The 18,947-nt window shown below is 39.4% G+C and overlaps 1 protein-coding gene across 1 annotated transcript; it reads left to right on the top strand.

Moving 5' to 3' along the window:
* Positions 1 to 238: 238 nt before the first annotated feature.
* Positions 239 to 17,332, top strand: LOC134191936 (leucine-rich repeat serine/threonine-protein kinase 2-like). The gene is made up of 44 exons (XM_062660620.1): positions 239 to 388; positions 464 to 575; positions 637 to 737; positions 804 to 920; positions 1,510 to 1,603; positions 1,661 to 2,092; positions 2,167 to 3,530; positions 3,588 to 3,727; positions 3,785 to 3,936; positions 4,000 to 4,114; positions 4,169 to 4,280; positions 5,375 to 5,452; positions 5,511 to 5,621; positions 6,663 to 6,901; positions 6,955 to 7,111; positions 7,173 to 7,299; positions 7,358 to 7,411; positions 7,470 to 7,621; positions 7,673 to 7,749; positions 7,806 to 8,007; positions 8,067 to 8,155; positions 8,244 to 8,335; positions 8,420 to 8,538; positions 8,611 to 8,667; positions 8,733 to 8,809; positions 8,863 to 8,987; positions 13,755 to 13,867; positions 13,947 to 14,011; positions 14,078 to 14,141; positions 14,205 to 14,282; positions 14,335 to 14,502; positions 14,604 to 14,705; positions 14,760 to 14,885; positions 14,962 to 15,090; positions 15,159 to 15,263; positions 15,323 to 15,424; positions 15,492 to 15,560; positions 15,654 to 15,871; positions 15,926 to 16,025; positions 16,082 to 16,239; positions 16,305 to 16,442; positions 16,501 to 16,703; positions 16,892 to 16,984; positions 17,039 to 17,332. Exons 1-44 carry the CDS (start codon positions 239 to 241, stop codon positions 17,158 to 17,160), a joined length of 6,798 nt encoding a protein of 2,265 aa, XP_062516604.1. The 3' UTR covers positions 17,161 to 17,332.
* The last annotated feature ends 1,615 nt before the right edge of the window (positions 17,333 to 18,947 follow it).

The raw sequence follows: 18,947 nt of genomic DNA, 5'->3' as shown, positions 1-18,947 counted from the left end.
CACACAGTAGGATATTCATTTGAGTTGATTGGTCAGACTTATATTGAAACAATGTGCTATATTTGCTTTTACATTTGTAAGTTACTGCAATTTGTAAGTTCTTTATTCTAATACTAGTATGCAGTAGAAGATCAGTGGATGGTTAGGACAATAACTAATTATTGGGCAGTCGTATTTTCATGCTTCAATAAGTACATCGACAGTATTTTTGATATTTTAATGACCTAATCACTTTAATATGTTAGATGTTCAGAAGTTGGGTTGTCTAATTGTTCGTCATCTCTGTGATCATGCTTTTCTGGCAAACACCATTGTCTCAAATAAGAGCGCTAGTGTTCTTGGCATTGCACTGAAAAACTTCAAGGACAACGAAGCAGTGCTCAAAGAAGTAATTCTATAATGGCAAATGTGTGGCAAAGGCTGTTGCAGCTAATGATCTGTATGTCTGTGTTTTGTGGTGAAGGTATGTTGTACCATTTTACAGCTAGCATATAATGCGGAATCCATCGCCATGCCACTTTTTCATCATCATGTAGTCACTAACCTGTTCAATGTCATGGAATGGGGGCCAGACGGTATTGTTTGTGTTGAAGTGCATGCGTGAAGTTTTTGAAGACATGTGGTTGCTGTGTGTAGATCTTTTCGAAACTGCATCTGAATGTGTTTATGTTCTTGGTGTGATTTGGAAGCTAAGCAATAAAATGCTGTACTCAGCAGTTGAGGAGGGGCATCTAAAAGTGTGTTAGATTATATGTAATCCATCTTGACGTTGTTAACTGGTAGCTTATCGATTGAATGTTTAGGCTATTGGTGTTTTGTTAGAGATTGGTGCTGATGCTAGTATAGGAGGCAGCAAGTCTGCTTTTTGCCGTGCTTGCAGCAAAGGAGATTATCGAGCTGTTCAAGTGATGCTGCGAAAGGTGGTTTGATTTTGCACGGCTTTAGACAGTCTTTTCATACTTGAAACACATCAAACCATATTCAATCCACTTTGCAGCAGATGTGAATTGGATGCGCTTTCAATGTGCATTGACTTATTTCACACTAGGAAAATGCAATCCATGTACCGTCTTAAACACGCGTACCCATGTAAAATGCATTAGAACCCCGGCGGTCATCATGGCTGCCAGTCTTTTCGTGAAAATAGTTCTCTACCTTTGGTTATGTGTACACATACGTCTATCTATGCCGTAAGCACAGGATAGAGAGGAACGTAGATCTCCTGCTGCTTACCAACATGAAGAGCTGCTTGGGTAGGCATGGTGCCACGTGCAACCGCCAATGCGCATCGAATGTGGTTTGACAGCCAATGCACATTGGTGTGAAAACGCCAATACGCATGAATATATGTAAATGAATAAATGATCTATTGAAAGAACAAAGCAATGAACAAGTGAATAGAAATGAATTGATGAAATATATTTGTGACTCTTAAGTTCGACAGTCTATCAGCAGCAGCATATGACTAATCATATGCATATGTTACGTAATACATAGAACTGTGTTCAGGGTGTTAGTGAGGTTGAACCAGGATTGGATAAAGCGAAAGAAAACAACCATCATTGGGTTGTAGGCCTTCTGCTAGATCATTCATTTTCGAAACGTAAGTGCCAGTTTTGTGTTGAGCTGTTAATTGGTATTTTTAGCTTTTGTACTTTAGTGGGTTGCATTGAATGGGGCAGTTTAGGTCTTGGGAGACTGAACCCTTATTGGTTGTATAAGTCATTTCACCTTCAACATCCAGACTTTCCATACACACCAGAGAATGATCTAGATGGGGATAAATTACAGCAAGAGTTCAAGGGGCGTTTACAGTCTCTCGTAACATCAGAATCAATTGAGAATATGTTACCACACTCATGGACAGAATTTGGTAATTTGGGTGGTTCAGTTGACAGGGAACTGTCAATTGATGACTATTCAGACGACAGTACTTTGTCACTCAGCACTAGCAGAGGTGCATCAGAACTTAATGAAGCTCGTCTTGATATCTCTACTGAAGCTAGCAATATTGGTTCAATTGCTGATTTGAGTTTTAAGAACACATTGTCGTATTCGATGGATGTAGGTGAAGATTTTAGTGCTGTAACAGGTAGGCATGTTACTATTTAATAAATTGATAGCGTACTTGAACATTACAGTTTGTTCTTTGTTGTTCTATTTAAGATTCCAGGGAACATACATTTGATAGGAATTGCAAGTCATTTGCTAGGGAGCAAGATGCTGATCAGTTATGCCAGAATAGATCACCAAGATCTAGTTTTTCTATGACAAGAGCATCAGTGGTACAGGGCACTTCTTTGGCAACTATCCCTGACACAGAGGATGAAGAAAATGAAGAGGTACATAAGAAAACAAGTAATGTTAGCTACATAAGTTGTGGCAGTGAAACATCTGCAGCTGGACTTCCGATAAGGAAATCGGCCAGTATGGCATCAACTGCATCGACAACTTCACTGAGTAGTGCCACTGATCAGAAACGTCGAAAAACTGAACCAAACCAACTACCACCATCGTTGCAGATTTGCTGTGTTGTAGGCACATCTTCTGTAGATCTGCAAGAAGTGAATACGTTAGCTGAAGCTAAAGTGATACTAAAGGTAGTAGCACAAGAAATGAAATTTCAAGAACAAAGCAAGATTCACTCATACCAGCGTTCTAAACTTGTTTCAAAGTTTTTTAAAGATGACCAACAACGCAGTGTCATCTCTCTCCATAAGCCGAGACGTGCAAGTCGTTTTGACTCTAGAGGATTTCCTCTTGAACCTTTGAATGTGGATGTAGATATAGCAAGACATCCAGACATGAAAAAGGGGAGACGCAGGAGTTGTTTTGGAACAATGACAGGAGCTAGCCTTCCTGTCGCTACTGAAATTACAAAACCAGAATCAATTGATAGGCCATTCAGCTCTATAGGTGCAGTATTTAGGCAACTTATCAGAAGAAAAGAATCATTTGAAATGCATGGTTCTCCTAACGATGATGTGGATGACCCTTTTGTGCAAATATTGACTCCTTTGTGTGGATTGGGTCAAGCACAAGGATCTAGAGCTTTATGCGGACAGTCTTCACGTTCCTCTCCCGCCGACTCAAGGTTTTCGTTTGAACCTCAAGCCATTGGGAGAAAAAGGGCAGTAAGGAATTCACATTTTTCAGCGTCATCTGACAGTGAGGATGAGACTGAAAGCAGAGGCCCAGCTACCCCTGCTCTTCTCATGTCCAAAAGGACATCAACTATAGATACTTGTTTTCAACCTAACTCTCAATTAGTACATTACATTGATGTGTCTGATAATGGAATAGAATCTGTGAGCGACTTCGCAAAGGCTGACACAAAATTGCTGGAAAAACTTAACCACGTTGCTCATCTTGATTTAAGCCAAAACAAGTTGTCAGACATTCCTGTATTGCTTCACAAATGGATGTTGAAGCTGACACATTTGAACATTAAAGGCAACAAATTCAACTGTTTACCCGGTTATTTGCTTGCTTTTCCCCGATTACAACATTTACAAGCTTCTCAAAACAAGGTACTGTTATTCTTTTATAATAGTTTGGTAAATAGTTAAAGTTGTACTGATTTGAAGATTAAAGAAATTGTGTCACTACCTTACATCGTTGGTAGTACCTCATTGAAAACGTTAGACTTGTCGCACAATGTCATTAGGTTTTTTCCAGTATCTGTTGCAAACATAGCTGGCAATCTCACTGAACTCAACCTGTCAAAGTCAGTTTGCTTACATTTTACAGTTAGAGTTATTTATTTGTTTTATACACATTGTAGCAATTCAATTGCAGAATTACCTCAATGTTCTCTGGAGTTGTATTGTCTTGAATCATTGGGTTTAGCATACAATGAAATTGGAGAGATTCCAGAACAGTTTCTAAAAGGATGTATAAGCTTGACAAATCTTGATCTTACTAAGAACTATTTAGGTGATGACAAATTTAATGCTGTTGCTAATGGTAAAATGTTGTCTTATGTATTTTGTTAAACAGAGTATCTTCCATCGAAAGAGGTAGCTAAGGTCTTGGAATCTTTGTCTCAACTGACACTGTCTCACAACCGAATTGGTCACGAAGGATTTCCTGAGTTTATTTTGGCTCTGAAGAGGTACAGTACCTTAAATTGCAATACTTCTTGCTTTAGAGACATCTTTTTCTTCAGTTTGCAAAGTTTGGATATGTCACACAATAAACTGACAGTATTGCCACCACCAGCTGAATGGAAGACAAAATGCTTGCAGACTTTGTTGCTGGCAGAAAATCAAATTTATGAGGTTAGTGTGCTCTACTATCTGTGTGGAAGTTATATGTAGGCAGTAGATTTTCATTTGTCATGTTTCTCAACTGTACCACCACATTTTCTGAAGTTTAATGTAATCAACATGTTAATAACAACAACTTTAAGTACATGTTACAGGCAGGATGCACCTTAAACAGAACTACTTTCATCTACAGTGCATCGAATAGTGAGTAATGCATTACTCTGCTTGTTACTGTGGTATTGTGGTTAGCAATCCAAACGCACCAACATCTGTGTTTTCACATCTGTACCAACACTTTTGTTACTTAAAAGGCATGGCTGCAATTTTTTCCAATTTGTAGGTGTACAGTACATGTATGTAATCTTTACAAAGTGCTTCACTAGTATACTCTGAAATAGTTTACTTTGTTCATATCTTATTTGCACACACATATTTAAATTATAACATACAATCAAACACCAGCAAAATAGGCTTGTAGGTTCCGTAATATATCACTAAATATATATACAACTGTAAGTAACTAAAATGTATCATGCATGCATTAATCAAATGACTTGAATTTAGCATTAATTTGCTGTGATATAATTGGGCAGTACACTGGTGTACGAAGCAGGGAGATGGGGATGGAGACTGAAACCCCCTCGCTCAGTGTAGGAATTGAAGTTTTCTGTGCCAGTTACTTTTAAAAATCTGTTGACGGTCTGGCAAGCGAGGTAGTGTTTGCTTCTCATGATCCTCACTTCTCACCCACCCTGCTCCGCACCCACCCTGCTCCGCACCCACCCCGCTCTGCACCCACTCGCTCTGCACCCACTCGCTCTACACCCACCCCGCTCCTCCCCCCACCCTTTGTTTTTAGTTATTACATAAATATTTTGCATTCTTGTCATATAAGTAGTCATTGGAAATACACTTAAATAACATAGCTAACTTTTGTAAAATACCATGAGAGTTGCAAGATTGAATAGGAACAAACAACTGTTTACTAGAGACAGACAAACAAACACCCATGGATATGTATTATTGCTGTTTGGGATGGTTTCAATTATAATTTATAAATTGCTTTGTGTTGTGACTGCTTAACTTATAGGATTAATTGTTTTTAGGTGAATTTCGGTTCTAAGAATGACTTCTCATGGTCAAATCTCCAGAGGGTTGACTTGAAGAGTAACTGTTTGTCTTCGGTAATTTTCATTTGCTTTCTATTGGTACATTTGTCAATTTTGACTTGTTTTCAATTAGATACCTGTTAGTGTTGGCCATCTGACTAGTTTAGGGTCACTGGATGTGAGCCATAATACAAATATTGTTGAACTACCACTGGAGATTGGAAAATTGTCACAGCTGTGGAATGTAAGTTAGTAGATATTAGTAATGTAAGTTAGTAGATATTAGTACATACCGCATTTTAGAGTTTAGTAATTACCCTGAATGAAGAAATTTGTGCGGGAGAAAAATTGTGCTTTTTCTAGAAACATCACTACTTGTGCGGAATTAATTTGTGCGACAATAAGTCCGACCCATCTAATTTGTGTAATGGCGTGATGCCCATGTTGGTCCATGTTGTGCTGCATACCTTCCGATGTCTGATTGCTCCTTGCTGGAGTAGCAGTGGTACTGCTTCTCACTATTGCTCTGTCCTTCTTCATTCTCTCATTCTTCCATTGCTTCCACTTCTTCGTTGGCAACTGTTATGTCGCTGGCGGCTAGACTGCCAGTGGCAGTAACCAGTGGCACAAACACTCCCCTGTCCTGTGGAGATTTGCGCTTGAAATAGTTCAAGATAGACATGTTACGTTAACTGACGTGACTGCAGTGTCCGGGTAGTTGTATGTTCGCGTTAGCCACGAGACTAGCATGTGTTTTCATACTGATCATGGACAAGGGAAAAATATATGTGGAATTTATTTTGTGCGATGTCCCGCACAAATTTCTTCTTTCAGGGACTTAGGGGTTTAGACTACATCGACTACAGCATCATGTTTACATCTTTTAATGGATGCACCGTATTTATACATGTACGTGAGGCTTAGAGACACCATCATTCTCAAATTTTGTATGCCAAATTGGTCTTCACCATCTTATTGTTGTGGTCAAATGTTGTTTTATGCAATTTCTGCTAGTAGACTACAGTGAAAGGACGGAGTTTGGTGAGACAATAATGATTGTAGACGTTATTGTTTCCAAGCATTTTGAGTATGTGGTATATATAATACTTTCTATTTAGCCACGCTTGGTCTTGTCAGGTGTTTAAAAAGTTGATACTTACTGCTTCTCAAACACTTATAAACAAATCAACAGTATAGCATTTATTGAAGTCACCAAACGGACACTGTTTACATTATTGCTTGTTTCCACGGTGTTGCAGCTAGTGTGGTTGTTGCTTTGATGTAGCTGCCTTTGTATGGTCTCAGAATATCAAATATTCCTTTTGAGGTGAGACGTGGTCGAACTTCTGATTTGGTTCGATGGCTTCGGCAGTCTTTGGACAACTCAGAAGACTATTGCCATGTTAGAATGATTGCAATGGGTGGTCGAGGACAGGGCAAAACAACTGTTTTAAGTAAAATATTTGGACGAAACTTAGAATTGAGTCATCGTTTCTCTGGAGGAATTGTTATCAACACATGGACGTAAGTTTTGTTTGGGGCATGTTGTCTTGTTGAGAAATGGCTTGTGTCTATAGTTTTCAAGACCTTGGCAAACAGAAACGGCCTGTGTGGCATCGAAATAAAACAGGAAATGATAAGTCAGAGCATGTTGTCACTAGCTGGGAGCTTGTGAGCCAAAGGAAATATGCTGATGCTCACCAGTGCTTTTTTGGTTCACATGTTGTATACCTGGTACAAACTACTGTATGTCCTAAGATTAATTAGAATAGTTGTCTTTGATGTGGCTTTGTAGGTTGTATATGCACTGACAGGAAATAAGTCTGAGTTGAAAGAAGTGGAATCTTTTCTTTTGAACATAGAAGCTCATGCTCGCAACACTGTTGTATTGGTCATTGGCACTCATCTTGATTGTGTAACTAGTAAGTTGCGTGCTAACATGATTGGATATAGATCATATAGGACATGTGTGAACTACAGGAGATTATGCTGACCAAGTATATCAAGCTTTGGCAGGCTTGTTGCAAAAACCAGGTATTTTACTAGGATTTATTGACACATTCCATTTAAATTTGATACATACGTACTATAGGATTTCCTCACCATGTACAGTTTGCCGAAGTTGATGCACACAATTTATCATCAGTCACTAAACTGCAGGATCTTGTAATGAGAACAATAAAAGATTCAAAGGATGAGCAAAATCAACCTCTTTTTAGTCGTAAAGTTCCTGCTAAGTATAAGGTATGTATTTTTTAAATTATTTAATCCGTTGCAGTTTGAGTGTTTCTATAGAAACTTGAGAATTTGGTAAGAGAAGAAACAGACAGGTTTAAAACCAGCGGTGCTACTTTTCCTGTCATAACACGAGTGTTAGTGTCATTTTAAACAACATACTTAGTTTATAGCAATTCATAGATTTTTCTAGAAATTTTGATCGTTTACTGATGAAAGCTAATCTTGAAGTTGACCACCGCCTTCAGGCAGCACAATTTCTTCATGACAATGGAGTGTTGGTCCACTTTGAAGACCCTTTTTGTAATCTTGATGAACTGTACATTCTGAATGCTGGCTGGCTATGCGATATGGTTGCTAGAGTAGGGCAACTAAAGTCTGCACAAGGAGTTTATGTAAAGATTGTTGCTTTCTTCGGGATTTGACAATGGTGTAACACATATTGTCTGTGTAGGTTGTTGATCAGAATAGTTTGTCTTCTTTGTTTGAAGAGGATTATTGCCCTGTTGAAAACTTTCCTGCACTGTTGCGCATTTTTGAAAGGTGTTGTATTTTACTGAGAGCATCCAACAACCTATACTATAATATAGTATTGCAACAAATGAGGTGGTGATGTCTTTTTCTGCTGTAGGTTTGGCATTGCATTTCGATTTGAGGATAATCAAGTTTTAATTCCTTCATTGTTACCTGTAAAGAAGCCAAAGTTTGATCTGCCTGTTGGAGGTATTGTTCTGTTTGAGGATTGATTGATTGCTTTGAAGTGATTATCATTTCATCCATTTTTTTCTATATTCTTCTGGATGTTAGCCATGGTACAGCGACAATACTTTTTGCCTTATATACCAGCACGCTTTTGGTCTCATCTCATTAGTCGAATGATTTTTTTTGCTCAAGACATTATTCAAGTAGTGATGAGTTCAGATAAGGTTAGAGCATTATGTCAAATAAGAAGAGTCAAGTAGTAGTAATAAAATAGTAATGTATATTGTTGTAAATAGTTTCCTCTTGCTGACCCACAAGCTTGGAGAAATGGCATTTATGTTTTGTGGAATGAGGTTATAGCTCATGAATAGTTGGAATTATTTCATGTCTAATAGCTTTGTGGTTGTGTGCTGGATAGAAATCGTATTTTGTTGTTGAAGAGCTTGATGGAAATGTGTTTGATGTGTGCGTCCCAACAACTATAGAAGGCAGCAGGTAAATATGTGTACCATTCTTCAAAGATTTCCATTTATGCTACTTGTGTGTAGTTTGCTGGTGGTTGTTTTGGATCACATAGACTCAATGATTGATGAGTTGTATCCAGGGCTTTCAGGCAGTGATATTTATGGGAATCCTCTTGTCAAGAGAACAGCACCTTGCCCCCTTTGCAGTGGTGAGCATTTTTTGGCTTGAGTTGCAGGCAATATGTACTTTCAGTTACTCAAACGACAATGCCTATAACTAAGCTACGAGCATAAACGAAGGATACCAGAGTAAGTGGTGGACTGCTTCGCGAGAAGCTCACTCTAACCGCGTAGTCTCACGCAGCCAGCCAAAGTCAAAAGGGAGCTGGCTGCATGAGACTACTAACCGCACTCATTTGACTTCTGGTCTGTCTGTCAGTATGTTGTTATGTATATTTGTAAGCGTGTGGTGGGATTTGTTGAGGCAATCAGCATTCATTTGGGAACACGAAAAATAGGTGACATAACAATCTCGCACATTATTACAGAAAAAGGCACAATGTCATATCCATAGCAACTAAGTTAATATGGTTAAACCGGGGAGCGGAGAGTAAAGTTCAGGTAATAGTTATACGCGTTTGTGATTGTTGTACAGAAGAATCACAAAACGTACGAATTCATCATTCTTCAAGAAGCCAAACGAAGGTCCCATGGGACCATGCGACCATGCGACGTTGGGTGGCCAACGTGTCATACGGTTGTGCACAAGAGAGTAATATGTTTTTGATGAAAGTAGGACTGATGAACAGTCAACGTCGTATTGCAAGAAAGTTTTGTAGGTAGGGAACGCTGACACTGCATGCATGACTGAACCTTTGACGTGCTCCTGGATCCGGTCACTATGATCAAGGAACATCTATAGCAAGCGAGGCTTCTGTTCGAATTTGTATAGGATCAATATAGCTAAACAAGACGATTACTCATGCAGCTATGAGATGATCGATCTCTATCTACGATGAAAGCAAAGGCTCAACGAAAGCATGATAATCGCGTCCACCACAGTCAAGTCCACCACAGCGTAAAGTGATGCAAGTGAATAACACAGACAACTAGCCAACCCTGTGCAAGAGTCACGTATGTGCATGTGCTGTAGTGTGGTGACGTTGATGATATTTAATTAATTATCTCTATTAATCAGATTGACGCATCCCGGTGTTTTCAAAGAATTATTACATTCTAGCAACAAGCTAATGATTAGTTAATTAAGAAATGAAGAGAGGTGTCAGAAGGGTCTTGGAATGAAAATTGACTCAGTTACAGATCGGTTGGAAGGCACATTTCAGGAGGCTGAGGAGAGGGTTTGAATATTATTGAAACTCCAACTTTTTTGAAACAGCAATTCTCTCGACAAATAAAGTTTTAAGAGGGTTGCTTATCCTGGTAGTGGACAAGAAGTTACACATATATGGTTAGGTAGCACAGTTAGGGTTATGTAGTTGTGACTGTGTGTGTGTGTGTGTGTGTGTGTGTGTGTGTGTGTGTGTGTGTGTGTGTGTGTGTGTGTGTGTGTGTGTGTGTGTGTGTGTGTGTGTGTGTGTGTGTGTGTGTGTGTGTGTGTGTGTGTGTGTGTGTGTGTGTGTGTGTGTGTGTGTGTGTGTGTGTGTGTGTGTGTGTGTGTGTGTGTGTGTGTGTGTGTGTGTGTGTGTGTGTGTGTGTGTGTGTGTGTGTGTGTGTGTGTGTGTGTGTGTGTGTGTGTGTGTGTGTGTGTGTGTGTGTGTGTGTGTGTGTGTGTGTGTGTGTGTGTGTGTGTGTGTGTGTGTGTGTGTGTGTGTGTGTGTGTGTGTGTGTGTGTGTGTGTGTGTGTGTGTGTGTGTGTGTGTGTGTGTGTGTGTGTGTGTGTGTGTGTGTGTGTGTGTGTGTGTGTGTGTGTGTGTGTGTGTGTGTGTGTGTGTGTGTGTGTGTGTGTGTGTGTGTGTGTGTGTGTGTGTGTGTGTGTGTGTGTGTGTGTGTGTGTGTGTGTGTGTGTGTGTGTGTGTGTGTGTGTGTGTGTGTGTGTGTGTGTGTGTGTGTGTGTGTGTGTGTGTGTGTGTGTGTGTGTGTGTGTGTGTGTGTGTGTGTGTGTGTGTGTGTGTGTGTGTGTGTGTGTGTGTGTGTGTGTGTGTGTGTGTGTGTGTGTGTGTGTGTGTGTGTGTGTGTGTGTGTGTGTGTGTGTGTGTGTGTGTGTGTGTGTGTGTGTGTGTGTGTGTGTGTGTGTGTGTGTGTGTGTGTGTGTGTGTGTGTGTGTGTGTGTGTGTGTGTGTGTGTGTGTGTGTGTGTGTGTGTGTGTGTGTGTGTGTGTGTGTGTGTGTGTGTGTGTGTGTGTGTGTGTGTGTGTGTGTGTGTGTGTGTGTGTGTGTGTGTGTGTTGCCTCTATAGTGGGTACTACGTCATGTAAATGATGTGAGAGAAATGAGATTATTATTATTATTATTATTGATCAGAAAAAAACGTAAATACAGCAGAAAATTGCTTAGAAACACTAGCTGGAGTCAAATAACGTGTTCAGCTGTACATGACATTTGCTGAAGTTTGTGCTATATGTAATCAGCCTGGCAGTTGACTCTCGGCAGCAGAGAAGAGAAGACATTTGGTGATGTTGTTAACATTTTTCTGCACCCCCTGAGGCACATGATGGTCGATCAAATAAGAGCATAACTCAACCGACCATAATAGTAATAATAACAACGTGTTGTTATGCTCCTCCATGATGGGCATGATGGGCAAGTTGGGTCTTTACCCCATCTGGTTGCCCACCAACCCAGCAGGGTGCATGTTTCTGTGTAGTCCACACGGCGATCAATGAATAGCCAATTTGATATAGATTGCAGGCATTACGGTGACTGCGAACTCGGTATAGCATGCCTAGTGGATATAAATGACCACCAGGAAAGCACTGAACGTCATCATCAACGGACCAACCAAGTCATAGTCTCATGGACTAAGCTAGAGAAACATGAGAAAGAAATACAGACAAGTTTCATAATTTACTGTCGTCACTGGGGTTTGAACCCCTAAACCAGGAGTGGTAGCCATTGTTGCTAACCACTTAGCCATTGCGGTGACTGTGTTGTTATGCCCCTCCATGATGGGCAAGTTGGGTCTTTACCTCATCTGGGTGCCCACCAACCCGGCAGGTAAGCCCAGCAGGGTACATGTTTCTGTGTAGTCCACACGGCGATCAACGACTAGCCAATTCGATATAGATTGCAGGCGTTACGGTGACCACAAACTTGGTACAACATGCCTAGTGGATATCAATGACTACCAGGAAAGCGCTGAACGTCATCGTCAATGGACAGTTCACCAGACCACAGAAACTCCCCAACAACTGAAACGAGTCATAATCTCATGGACGAAGCTAGAGAAACATGAGAAAGAAAGACAGACAAGTTTCATAATTTACTGTCGTCACTGGGGTTTGAACCCCCAAACCATAGAGTGGCAGCCATTGTTGCTAACCACTAAGCCACGGGATTATTATTGTTATTAATTAATGATAAGGACCAATAGATAGAGAAAAATTAATAAAATTTACATTGATATTCACACTAGATCATTAATCAGTTTTATATTTGTTACAGGATCATTGTATAAGTCATTAATAGTAATTAAACCATGTGATTTATTCACACACACATGCACATAAGCTTGTAGCTCTGAAGCGAGTAGAACACAGTAATAATGATATGCTCATATGCACAAGCATAAAATTGTTGGCTCATTCTTATCTTTAATGTAGTTATTTCGTTGTAGAGGTTTTTATTGCATGTCATTGTAACTCCATTTTTATTTAAAACTTCATGCATTGCCACTTGCTGGGTTTCTTTTCATAATTGATTGTTGCTTTTAACATAAATGAATGTATCAAATTTCTTAAACTACCATTGCAAAAATTGAAAAAGATTTCGCCTGGAAGTATGATGCGGCCGGAAAGGGGTCTGGCTACTCAAGACTATATCTATTTACAGATGCGGAAACACTAGAGTAACGCCGTTTGGTATGTACACATGACCGACGGACTTGCTAGGCCACAGTGTAACATATGATCGCTGATTGAGGCAAATACGTGACTGGATGTCATTTTTTCTCATGCTCGTGACCGACCCGATAGGCAATGGCATAACATGTGATCGCTGATTGAACATGACCGGAAGTCAGTCTCTTTCTCACGCTCTTTTAATTTGCACTACTAATTACATTGAATCTGCAAAGTTATGACACGTGGAGGGTTTGCACTGTAGTGCTTCTTCCCTTAGCTTGTGTTTTACTTGCTCTAATGGATGGCAGACATACATGAGACTGGGCAACATAGTTCCTCGATTGCAGCTTTCTTAGTTTACTCTTTCAGATCGTGGATTATCAACAGTGTGATATGTTCTGTTTGACACTTCCTTGTCTGTTTGCAGCAATGCTTGATTATCCGGGAGTTTGTTCTACTTCTTTCCCCAGATATCTGAAATAGAAATAAACCATGCCCCTTAATGTGGTGGATACCCAACCACCACTCTGAAAACCCTGCATAGAACACTGTAGTAGATGTTCCTTGTTAGCTGTAGATGCTCATTTCCTGTCTGCTAATGTTAGAAATAATCCTAATGCAGTCTAAAGACTATGCAGTACCTAAGACAATTGCCACTTATTGCTTTATGTAATCAACTACTTTTAGTCCACACTTTGGTGAAAAATTTATGGCAACAGAATACGTGTGGTAATTTTACACTTGCTGCAATATATATATATATATATATATATATATATATATATATATATATATATATATATATATATATATATATATATATATACTACACTGTGATCCTCGTAGTTTTTGCATAGAGAAAAGACTGTATCAGTGACGTTTTTAGATAGATTAACTAACTTTGTAGTAGCTGTGTTGTGAATTTGGATTGATTGTGGACATGATTATCAATTTGTAGGAAATGATGTACACAATTATGACATTCTTGAACTGATAGCCATGTCATCAAAAGACAATGTCATTAATATTGAGTGTCCTGTTCACAAGGGTTTGGTTTCTTTGCTTCAACTGGTAGGTAAACCCATTGTATTAAATTTGACATCTAATCTAATTTAATTTAAGCAATCAAGAGTTCATGTATTTTTGTTAGGCTCCTGATGTTGTTCTGGGGGACATGGACGAGGCCGTGTGCAAAAGATTTGATTTTGACAAAAGGTTAACCAACTAGTCAACTTTTGTGTGTGTTTACTATGCTGTACGGCGTTCTCTATATATGTTCAGCTCAAAACATCTTCTTGGAGATGGGTCATTTGGATCAGTTTATAAAGCTAAGTATAAAAATGAGGTTTGTATATATATTAGTATCTGTTTGTGATGCAAAGAGCATTAAATGCCTTTATCCATTCAGGCTGTAGCTGTGAAGGTGTTTAAATTGCCTGTTAATGTTATTGGTAGTGTAAACCCGCATTACCAATTGAGACAAGAGGTCTGTGTATTTTCATTAGTTTAGGTTAATGATATACTGTATGTCTTTGTAGGTGAATGTGCTGAGATATCATCATCCCAGTATTGTAAGTTTGAAGGCTGTAACTTTGAAACCCAATCACATGTTATTGCTTGAGTTTGCCCCTCATGGAACCTTGCGGAGCTACATGAAGACTAATCCAAGGTTGACTCGGCAATTGAAGCACAGGATTGCTCTTCAGGTAATATGTATGATGAGTTGGCACAGAGTTCTTACGTTTGCTGTTTCAATTCTGAATTATGACTAAATAAGGGTATTATGTGCTTGATGTTGTATTTGAAGGTGGCTGACGGTTTAGCTTTCCTTCATGTAAAGAAGATTATCTACAGAGATCTAAAAAGTGATAACATTCTTTTATTTTCAGTAAATCCAAATGTTTCTGCGGTATTTCTTTTGTTCTTCTGCTTGGTTTGTATATTTATGTAATATCCTTTTTAGACGAATGTGAAATTAGCAGATTTTGGGATTGCCTGTTTTGCAACTCCAACAGGAGTAGTTGATTCAAAAGGAAGTCCTGGTCATCGGGCACCAGAAGTTATTAGATACCAGCCATATGGATTATCAGTAATTCAATATTTCAAACTGTGCATTATCGGTAATTAACTTAAAAAGATACAAATCTGACAAAGGTTTTGTTTAGGCTGATATTTATTCCTTGGGATTGTTTCTGTTTGAATTGGTTACAAATGGGCTCAAACTCTTTTCTAATTGCACCACTAATCCCAGTGGAATTGATGAACAGATAAATCAGAAGAGTGACTCTATTCCGGTAGTGTTTGCCCTAGCATTCATTATTATGGTTTACTGATCCTTTGTATGGTGTAAATGTTTGTCTAGGGAAGTGCCATTACAGACATAATGAAGTTTGGACAGCCCAATTGGCAAGACATGCAAGACCTTATCAATTGTTGTTTGCAAGCAAGAGCTGAAAACCGACCAAATGCAAGCTTGCTAGGTTCTTGTTGTAAATGAACAAAACTGTAATGTTACTTGTCTGATAGGCAGAGAGGGTTGTTGAAAGGCTAAACAAAGTGGAATTTCTCTGTCTCAAGAATGTGGTCAGGGTTACATCTGGAACAAATGTTGAGGCAATTGCTGTGAAGGTGACGTGTTGTGCTCAACTGCTATTTACAGTCATTTCTGTACTGGAAGTTTAACATCTGATAATAGAAAATTCAAAGTAGCTCTGAAAGAAGGGAATTGGAAGTGTGGACAGGAAGCGGAGGACCAGCAGGCCAGGTAGGTTGATCTGCTGTAACTATTCACTTGTAATAACGTTTACATTTGCATTCATTCTGCTGTGTTTATTATTGTTCTCCCTGCTTGTTTTAGTTGTGCAGAGTCACATTATCTAACAGTAGATCTCAGGCAACTAGATTTGATGTGGGCAACAAGAGTCGTGTTTTGTCTTTACTGGTTGTACATGAGACATTAGTTCTCGCGGGCACAGAGTCAAAAAGGATTTGGGTATATAAAAACGGAAATGACTCAAGTGATGTATATGACATCCAGCTACCAGCTGCGGTGCTTTGTCTTCTCCACTTTGCTGAGTCAGTCTAAATTGGTTGCCTGATAATTGTGTGTAACCATTGATTAACTTTTAGTTCAAGTCAATATCAAGTTGATGGCAGTGTTGACTATGTGCTGGCTGGTTTAGCAAATGGTCAGATTGCTGTGTTTAATACCGATACAGTGTATAACAAGGTAACTATTTTAATCTGTTGATTTTGTATTATATGCTTGAGTAAGCATTTGTGAAGGTGGAGGAACCAAAAATTTGGATTCGTTTGGGATTCCAGCCTGTTCGTTGCATGTGCTATGCCAAAAAGAAACTTTGGTTTGGTCACGGAACCCAAGTCGTCGTTTACAGAAATACAAATCTGAAACAAGAGGAGAGACGCTGGACTGCAAACAAGGAGTTGCTAATAATGCATTAGTAGAGCCTTTGTGAGATATAAACGCTTGCTGTGTTGTTTTCTTTAGTCTTTGTTATCATGTTGCTCATGTTGTTGTAAGCCCAAAGAATGTGTGGACTACAACCAAGCGCAGTCCAATACTACGTCAGTGGGATCTCAAAAAAGAGAAAGTACGAAGAGAAATCAACTGCTCTGACTATCTGAAGTTTACCAAACTTATTTTTAAGACAATGATTAAGATTGTGATCATAGCTATTGTTTAGAGCACAGTCTAGGTCAGTTTACCATGATGATTGCATTTATCAGAATCGAATCACTTCATTGTTGCTGGTAACAAGTGAAGCTTTGTGGGCTGGAACAGGATCAGGACATATTCTTGTAATCAACCCACTAAACTGTAGTGTTTTGCTTTGGATGCATCACAGTACAAATCCAGTACGTGCCATGATAGTAGCCACACTAGAAGGTTGGCAGCGTGCGTGCGTGTGTGTGTGTGTGTGTGTGTGTGTGTGTGTGTGTGTGTGTGTGTGTGTGTGTGTGTGTGTGTGTGTGTGTGTGTGTGTGTGGGTGTCTATGTCTATGTCTGTGTCTGTGTCCGTGTGCATTTGTGTTTGTGTTTCAAACTGTAAAGGAGTATTATACTGGTGATTTTAGATGACACCAAACCCTTGCAGTTGGTGCTAACGGGATGCCAGGGGTTTAGGATCCAATCGCAAAATGATGACGATAGCAATTCACCGAGACTTGGTACATTATGCAGTGTGATTGATCGTTATTTATAATCAGCGTGTTTGTTGTCAGATTGCACTAATGGATTCGTACTCATGTGGGAGCGAGACTTGCACAAGCAAGAGCAAACGTTGGACAGTTACAGAAAGAAGCGCCAAGCGCTTCTCAAGAAGTGCCAACTTCGTGATGAGTAACAAACGTGGATTAGCTTTTATTGAAATGGCAATTTATACCTTGATATCTGTGTCGTCTTTTTCACAAAATAAGTAATTAGATGGTTAAAAGTCAAACTTATTTGTATCGTTTGTTTTCTGTACATGTTGCCACATTATTTGCTCATTACCAAACTTGTAAATGATACTTGTATCACGGTTTGGTTGCTATTGCAAGGGTAAAAACTAAAGAAATCAAGAGTGCTTAGTTGTAGTGTTTTTTTGCACAAAACCATCTCTGCTATTGTTTGAATACATTTCAAAGAGTACTTGGATGAAACTCAACATTCTGTGTGCATTGAATGTTTAGATGTTTGTGAATTTTCAAATATTAGTTGTGAATCTATGGTTTAATAGGTGTGTTTTAAATGCTTACTTGTGAATTGAAAAGTTTGGGTGTGAATTAAATGGTTAGGTGTGAATTTGAATGAATGTTTGCTTGTGAAATTGAATGTGAAGTTTGAATGTAAATATGTGAATGAGAGTTTAGGTGTGAATTTGAATGTTTAGCTTTGCATTGAGTATTTAGATTGAATTTAATGATTAGATGTGGATATAGATGTTTTTTTCAATTTTTTTTATATTACCCACTAACAGTGGGCAAACAAATCACAAATACTCCCACATAACATTGTCAACATTACAGATGGGTAGTCTGTCCAAGATCAGTTTAGCATTATACCCCGCCAAAGACTAAAAGAAAGTTGTTGCAGTAAATGCTGGATAGCTTTAGAGACCGTTGTCCCTGTAGTTAAAACAGTTCTTCTTGCTATAATTTTTAAAATCTCTAAAGAACTAGGAGACCAAACTCCCAGTGTCTCTACAACTAGAGGATAGAAATCACATCCAGCTGCGTTAACTTCATCTTCATACCGTACAATCTTCTCGGAGTCTCCTCCAGCAGCTGCTGCTCCTGGTTGGGTAGCTGATTCTAGGAGATATGATGCCTGTAGGGAATTCCTAACGGTCACATCAAAATACGCAGCTCAGCCCTGCAAGAAGTCAGAATGAAACACATCTCCTGGTCTGGCATTGCTGTGGCTGTTGCACCGTTGCTCCTTCTTGCGGTCATGGTTGTCAACAAGAACTGTGTTGAAAATGACGTCACAAAGTGTGTCATGCCTTTTATTTCTTAGTGAGCCATGACCACAACCCAAGACATGATCTCCATATGGATCGATGACAGTACCACAAGGACACCTAACGGACGAAGGAGGAGATGGAAACACAGGAATGCCAAGCCACATACGAACAGCAACCATAAATTCCTGACGAGACATGACCAGGCCTAATTTCTGGTTAGGTATTGCCATAAGCCATGCCCCGGAATGTCTGGCGGAGACTGAGTTGAGATGTGCTTTATCTCGTAAGTTACTTTCAGCCTTGATTTTCCGTAGCAGTGATGAGTCAAGAACGTCTTGGAATTCACGTTGTTTAGAAGCCTTGAAATCAATATCTTCATAGTGTGACAGTACACTCCTTAAAATCTCTCGAGTTGGTAGTTCACCAGGAACTATCAAACTCTGGTCAAATGAGGCGAGGTTGACGTGCTCACTGCCATCCACAAATGACGTAGCATGCCCAAGCAATTGACTTAATAATTTGCGAGTTGAATTACAGCTTCCAATGAAGGCTGCTGGAGCTGTTCTGCGGGCTTCTCTTAGACCAAGGCCACCAAGACGGACTGGTAGAGTTGCCTGTTTCCAACAGGCGTCAGACATAGATGAATTGAACATCTTCTCTAGGCAACGACGCACACCATGATCAAA

This window comes from Corticium candelabrum, chromosome 1, assembly GCF_963422355.1.
Source record: "Corticium candelabrum chromosome 1, ooCorCand1.1, whole genome shotgun sequence".
NCBI lineage: Eukaryota > Metazoa > Porifera > Homoscleromorpha > Homosclerophorida > Plakinidae > Corticium > Corticium candelabrum.
The sequence above is the reverse complement of the archived record's forward strand: the minus strand, read 5'-3'. Positions and strand labels throughout refer to the sequence as shown.

What these genes read in the sequence shown, in the direction of transcription:
- LOC134191936 (XM_062660620.1), top strand. Translation starts at nt 239, where the DNA reads ATGTTAGATGTTCAGAAGTTGGGTTGTCTAATTGTTCGTCATCTCTGT. An exon ending in AATTGTCACAGCTGTGGAAT is followed by an intron (nt 5,622 to 6,662) that starts GTAAGTTAGTAG and finishes GCTTTGATGTAG; the next exon opens with CTGCCTTTGTATGGTCTCAG. An exon ending in AGCACAGGATTGCTCTTCAG is followed by an intron (nt 14,503 to 14,603) that starts GTAATATGTATG and finishes TTGTATTTGAAG; the next exon opens with GTGGCTGACGGTTTAGCTTT.